Source organism: Porites lutea, chromosome 14 (assembly GCF_958299795.1).
Source record: "Porites lutea chromosome 14, jaPorLute2.1, whole genome shotgun sequence".
Taxonomy (NCBI): domain Eukaryota; kingdom Metazoa; phylum Cnidaria; class Anthozoa; order Scleractinia; family Poritidae; genus Porites; species Porites lutea.
In genome coordinates, this window is record NC_133214.1 from 20,196,615 (window position 1) to 20,203,105 (window position 6,491).

Below are 6,491 nucleotides of genomic sequence, written 5' to 3' on the forward strand. Positions count from 1 at the left end.
TTCGTGTACCAATAACGTTTGTCTCTCTTCGTAATCGTTTTTTGGTAATACTTTGTTTTATATTAGTTTATTTTATTTATTGTATTGTAGTGTCTTTATTATTATTTAGTCCAACTAATAGAACCTTGTATTGTAAATAGATCTTTCCTCTCCCCTCTCTCTCTAGGCTTTTTGTGGGTGGGAAAATGATTTCATCAGTTATAATGTTGAATTTCAATAAAACGTGTTGTTCTTGTTATAACAAGCATCCTTATGACAAGTTCAGTCCCAGACCAAACCTATTGCCATCCTCCTGTAAGAATGCCCTGCACCTTCCAGTAAAGGTTTACGCCAGCATGATTGGACACGAGATGGTGAGAGCTCTGACTGGAATTATGTGGCCAGCAATGTTTGGGACGAGAACACAAGATGACTGCTTCACCTTTAAACGTCAGCGATGACCCAGCGATACAGAGCCGCAAAAATTCGTGGAACTGGACGTTTCAGGAAATCCATAAATAAATGAAGTCACGAAATACGAAAACATACTAGTGGTTAACTTGCTTTTGAATAGTAGGCCAGTGCGCATGAGCAGAAGTAAATCAGAACACTACAAGAAAAACCAAGTACGGGCGTGTACCACGCTGAAAAGAAGAGGGATAACGAAAAATTACGCGTTTAATTTTGATATTAGAAATTGACCAAACATGCATGCATTATGGTGTCGGTTTACTACAACGACCAGTGTTTTTTTAATGCAAACCATATATCGTTGTTGTTTTCTGAAACAAAAACGGAATTTATCAATTGAAATGAGAAAACAAAAACGAAATGGATTTTGACGGTATAGTAATAGTATAATGGTACTTACATATCTCTTAAACATTCCTGGACGTGCCATGTTTTTTGGAATCTTAAAAGCACATATTCTTAAACTGAAACTGACTGTCTACAGTCTCTGAACGAGAAAACGAAATCACGCGGACATACACGCACAAAAAAAAAACTTACCCACGAAATCACGCAGACATACACGCACAAAAAAAACTTACCCATGCATTCCTTGTGATATTCACATCCTAATTCGCCATCTTCGCGTTCACTTATATTGTTGCCTTGGTAATCGCTTATGACAATGAAAGGCGGGATGATTGGTTTGGTCGATGGAAGACTCAGGGTACGTCGCTTAGTTCGGGGTGGAAACAGGAAGGGCTGACTCTGTGTTTTCAGGGAGTGGGAGCGATAGTTGCGCGACGGCTCCTGAGGAGGTGCTAACAAGTGCGATTCAGACATGGTGTCAGTTGCATTGGAGTAAACAAGCTGAAAGAAATCAATGGAATGTTACCAAATCATCATCATCAATATCATCATCGTCATCATTATCGTTTAAGAATCATTTCAACGAGTCCACACCTCATTTAAGTAACACAGGACTTTGTGGATTAATTGAGGTTTCTGGATAACTTACCACCTACCCCTCCCCTAATTCACAATTTTGCCCCAAGTGAGAAGTAAGTGTCAATGTTGACTAAGGGAAGGGGTAAGCGGTCGATCATTTACCCAGAAACTTCCATTGATCCGACTTTGTCTTACCGAAGCGTGACTACAAACTGTCTAGCAAGGTCTGCTGTATGCAAAAGATTGTCTAAACAGCTAAGCTTAAGGTAAGACAGAGTAGTTTTACTTAAATCGGCCAAAAATATCAAATTATAGTGGCTATAATCGTTTGAATCTCGTTAATTTGTTAAAGCTACCATCGAATACACCTATTTGATGTATACTTAGGGGCTTTTTACATGAAGAGAGCTGGAGGAAGATCCTATAAGACGGAACAACTTTTCGTTGAGTTTACATGCAGAAATTTCTGTCCGTTTGGTTAACAGTAGAGAAGGAATTAAAGATTGAAGATAACCCATTGAACGGCCCGCAGCCATTTTTGTGTGGTTTGTACCTAACACTAGGATCTTCCTAGTGAAAGCCGTTTACTTGGTGCTAGGATCTTCCTCGTGCTAGGATTTTTAATTCGTACCTCACTGCAAAGAAGATCCTACCACTAGGGACAAGTACAAAGTTTTGCATGTAAACTGAATACAGAAAATATATGGCGCGAGCATGATCTGCCTTCTAGGATCTTCCTCCCCCCATGTAAGAAGCCTCTTTAATCCCCCAATAATATTTCCATGACAGTCCCTGAAGAATTCATGGACAAATGGGATTGAACGCAAGCGTACAAGCGTAATCAGTCGTCCACGGGCGATCACATACACTAACAAATAGTTCGTCTCGTCAGTCAAAATCTATCAGATCAAACGAGCAGATATTACTCTGATAAGGTAGATATTTCAGCTTAAAGTAGAGTCAGATATTAATATTTTAGCTAAAACAAGTAGCGTATAATTTCCGAAGAGTACCGATTATATTATTCTATATCTGTTTAATATTTAACTTTCTACCACCCATTTGTGAATCTGAAAAAGTATCGAGAAATAGCACTCTTTGCTTGCTAGTACAGTAAATAGAATGTGACTCTTTCTCCCCAAATTAGTTACTAACCTGTCGTTGCAATGGTTATAAATTGAATGTCCTATACTTCTCTCACACGTTGGAGTTGTTAGCGTGAAAAAATTATGCAAATCTAAAGAACGGGTTCTTTGTAATAAAGCTCCATTCTCTGTTTTCCAATAAACAGCACAATCTCCGAGTAAAATTGACACAAGGGCATTGTTACGACATTAAATATCACCAGTGTGATTGTTATCAATTAAAATCAAGACATAGTTTGTAACAAACACAGATAAAAAAGCTGCGACAAAATGCAGGAAATTTAATGGTTGGTAGGAGTTAAGTGTATTTCATCGATGAAGCTTGAAATAAACGGATTTTCTAAATATTCAGTGCGATTGGCTTTAGGAACACAATAAATCAATTATTTGTTTTCGTTTTAACAAACTCAATGGACAATTCACTTCTAAGAGTATGTACGGCTGCGTAGGGAGACAAGTCGGGGAGAAACGGAATACTATTAAAATACGTTAATTTCAATGTATATGATATTGCCTTAACGTGTTCTTTCATTTTACTTGTAAATCATGCTCTCGAAATTATTGTAATTTGAACGGGGTTGTTGATAACTTTGTTATGTTTTCATATCATTATACTGCGTTTGTTAACACAGTATTTGTTTACTTTAAGGTTACTGTTGAATACTACTCTTGGTGAAATACTATCAAATAACGTTTTTTTTTAAATGTATATATTTAACCTGTATTTTAAGCTTGATAGGTGTCTCTGATTAATCGTAGCCTCCTGACAGAGATAGCCGGCTAGTAGTTCTGATATAGATGATGGTGATCATTCAGACTAATAATAGATAGTATCCACAGCAAAAATAATAATAATAATAAGGAAAATTTAACAATATTTTAAACAACCCCTCCAAAGGCGTTTGCTACGTGAAATTACTGCCAAACTGGTTTCATTAGAAGGGTAACTCTACAAGATTTCGTCCATAGATGTAAAAGTTAGAAATGTATTGAATCAGACTTTGGAATGAGATAATTCGATTATCAGTCTCTTGAAACGATTATGTTTAAAAGAATATTACAAACACATTAACCCACATACGACAAAGCAAATATTCCTCAAGGTCAGGCGACCTGTAGAAAATATATCCTTGCCCTAGAAATTGATAATAAAGCTTTATATACGTATGGTAAGTTAATTATTTGACAAAGCTATAAAGCGTTTGTTTTTAGAAATGCCTTGGTGAAAACCGCACCGCGGTCTGCCATAAATGTTTTATAAACCACCGCCACGTTAACAAACAAAGAAAACAAACCTTGTGGGGTTTTGTGGCAGGTAGATTTGCAGGTGAACAAATCCGTGCACTTAAAATCTCTTTCCAACTGACTGATAATCCTTTGCTGACTTCTTTTTCGCAAGAGAACGTAGAGGATGTAGCTAGGTGACTGGATTTACATAGAGTCAGGATACGTGAACTCTAAAGGAAATATAACTCGCGTTCAAGCAATATATCGTAATGAATTACCCATATCGAACCTTTATATTGTGCTTCTTGAAAATAAGGTTTGTAGATTTCCAGAGTTTCCGGATAATGCGTATAGACACATTGTTAAATGTGGATCCGCTAAATCCATTATGCTACTCTAAGACCCCATCTCTCTTACGTAGACCACCACAAGCCATATTTTTACCCCTGAGCCCTTTTTTTAACAGGTAAGCTCCACCGCGGCTGAAATTAATCGAAATTCAGGGGTATTAACCTTTCTTAAAAGTTATTTCCTGCACTGATAATTTGTCATTATTGGAGTATAATTTTCGTCATCGGATATAACGAACATTCTTTCACGAACACAATCTTCAGGTTTTAAGAGGTGAATATTTCCGGATTGTATGGAATTTCAAGTAGAAAAAAACGTTTAATAATGCATTATAAAGAGAAAGGCCTTGATAACAACTTTGGAAAGTCCTTTAGACCCTTAAGAACGCAACGACGATTTCAGAGAAACGTCGCTCTATTGCAAAATTTAAATGCTTTTGTGGCTATTGTAGCTTTCATATCTAACAACTACTTGACCTATTTGGTTTTGAGTCAGTATTGAGAACATTAGACAGAAGTGAACTTCGCCAAGTGGTATTGTGTTGTTCCAGCTTTCAACACAAATTTTATTTGATTATCGATATTTTTGACACACTGGTAGTCTACAGGATAGAGGCCGTAGGTGGAACGAATCGAAGGGGTTCAGTCTCTCTGCTGTCTAAAGCTAAGCTTGTCTAGGGCACTGGTATCGAAACGTGGCAATATAACTCACTTCAAATTGTATTCCGACTGCCACAAGACATTGAATGCAGCCCCAAGTTCATACATCTCGCGGAAAAAATTGCTGCCATCGTGTCAGTCTTTCAAACTGCAGATTTACCCGGGCTGCACAGTTGTTTAGTAGTCGTTTTATTTCGGAGTCCGGAATTTTACGTGGGGAAAATGATTTTTTTTCTTTTTTGCGGAAGTCAAGGTTTAAGAACATTTCTGTGGTCTTTAGTAAAGCACCAAGTGCAGCCTTTCAAATAAGCAAAGTCTGTTTGGTAGCGATTTCTCACGAATGCACATTGAATGTAAAGTACAATTATTTTAATTCATTCGTCTGAAAATGGGATGTTATAGAACCACGAGGTAGTGGCATTTTGATAAACACAAACAGATCTCCCACTTACCTTATCCGCTTCTTCCATTTCAATTTTTTGCGTCTACGATTGGCCTTTTTTATAACACCAAGAAGAGATAAATCAGTTGAAAGAGCACCAAATTTCCTAGTAAGCTAGGTAGCTAGGTAAAGAGCCTTTACTCAGTCTACTCCATTCATCAACAAAGCAAGTTTAGACTGGTTTTCTCGCTACTGTAAACGGACACGACGTCCATTAGGGAACAGGGTGGCTACTGATGACAGTTTTGATTAAAAGCAAGGCTGCAAGATAATACGTTGTAATAACAAACGGCTGTCAAATAACCGACTCGATAACAGTACCCCCCTGATTTTTTTTCTTTTCTTTCCCGCGTGAAATCCTTTACACTGTTCTTTTTCCAAACGTATTCATAATACTACAGAGAGATTTTTTTTAGTAAAATGATGTAAAACGTGGAACATCATCTTCTTTAAACATAGACTATACAAGTCTTCTCTTATCCTTGAAAAAAGACAAACGGTTTCTATAATTTTCCCAAAAAGCGTCCCTGCCGTTCCCCAGACGGGTTTTACAACTAAGGAGTCTGGGGGAAACTCAGTGGTAGCAGAAAGTTCGAAATTCGTAGCTATGTACTTTGCTAAAATCTGGGCACTCAAATAGAAGTGTTCATGACAATTTTCATTTCGACTATTAATTTGTTTTATTTGAAGTATTAGCTCTCAAAATACATTTAGTATAAATCATTAGGTGGTATGAAAAGAGTTTGCCTGAGGCAAGAAGTAACGGTAATCAATCGTAAGTCTTTTTGTTTCTTTGTTTGTTTTCATCAGTTAAAAATCAAAGGCGACAGTCGCCCGTGATACATCTCTTCGAGTCACTAAGATGGACGTCATTACCCTGGGTACCAGAGGTTTTTCTCGCGCGCGGCGGGAACTTTCGGTGTTGGCCGAAGGCCGACACATCTTCGGCCGTAGGCTTTTCGCGCGGGTCACTACACTGACTTGACAGAAACCGGAAACCGCGCTAGAAAAGTCTCTGGCACCCAGGGTAGGACGTCATTTACCAGATTTACGTTAAGTTCGAAATCCGAGAAGGGTCTTCCGAGTTCCAAATTCAGACTTCAGACTTAAGACTTAAGACTTGACAAAGTGCGAACTCCCGATGTCTGATTTCTGACCGTTCAGACTCAAAGCTGAATGGCTAGACCTTCGGACCTCCCACTTCCCACTTCCCACTTCCCACTTTCGACTTCCCACTTCTGACTTTCTACTTCCGATTTCCCACTTCCCACTTCCCACTTCCGACTTCTG

The 6,491-nt window shown here is 38.1% G+C and overlaps 1 protein-coding gene across 2 annotated transcripts; it reads right to left on the reverse strand.

The window, feature by feature from the left end:
• Window positions 1–406: 406 nt before the first annotated feature.
• Window positions 407–5,429, reverse strand: LOC140924770 (uncharacterized). 2 transcript variants are annotated; one of them, XM_073374769.1, is made up of 4 exons: window positions 5,212–5,429; window positions 3,818–3,979; window positions 1,032–1,299; window positions 407–623 (listed from the first exon to the last, which is right to left on the reverse strand). In XM_073374769.1, the coding sequence occupies exons 1-4, from the start codon at window positions 5,227–5,229 to the stop codon at window positions 535–537; spliced, it is 537 nt and encodes a 178-aa protein (XP_073230870.1). In that variant the 5' UTR covers window positions 5,230–5,429; the 3' UTR covers window positions 407–534. The 2 variants fall into 2 exon arrangements, with proteins under 2 accessions (XP_073230870.1, XP_073230871.1); XM_073374770.1 differs by lacking the exon at window positions 3,818–3,979 and having other exon boundaries at window positions 409–623; window positions 5,212–5,420.
• Window positions 5,430–6,491: the final 1,062 nt, after the last annotated feature.

Excerpts from the sequence above, each read along its gene's own strand:
- LOC140924770 (XM_073374769.1), bottom strand. Across the intron at positions 1,300-3,817 it reads CTGCCACAAAACCCCACAAG|CTTGTTTACTCCAATGCAAC; the intron begins GTTTGTTTTCTT and ends GATTTCTTTCAG. Across the intron at positions 624-1,031 it reads ATATCACAAGGAATGCATGG|CGTGGTACACGCCCGTACTT; the intron begins GTAAGTTTTTTT and ends TCTTCTTTTCAG.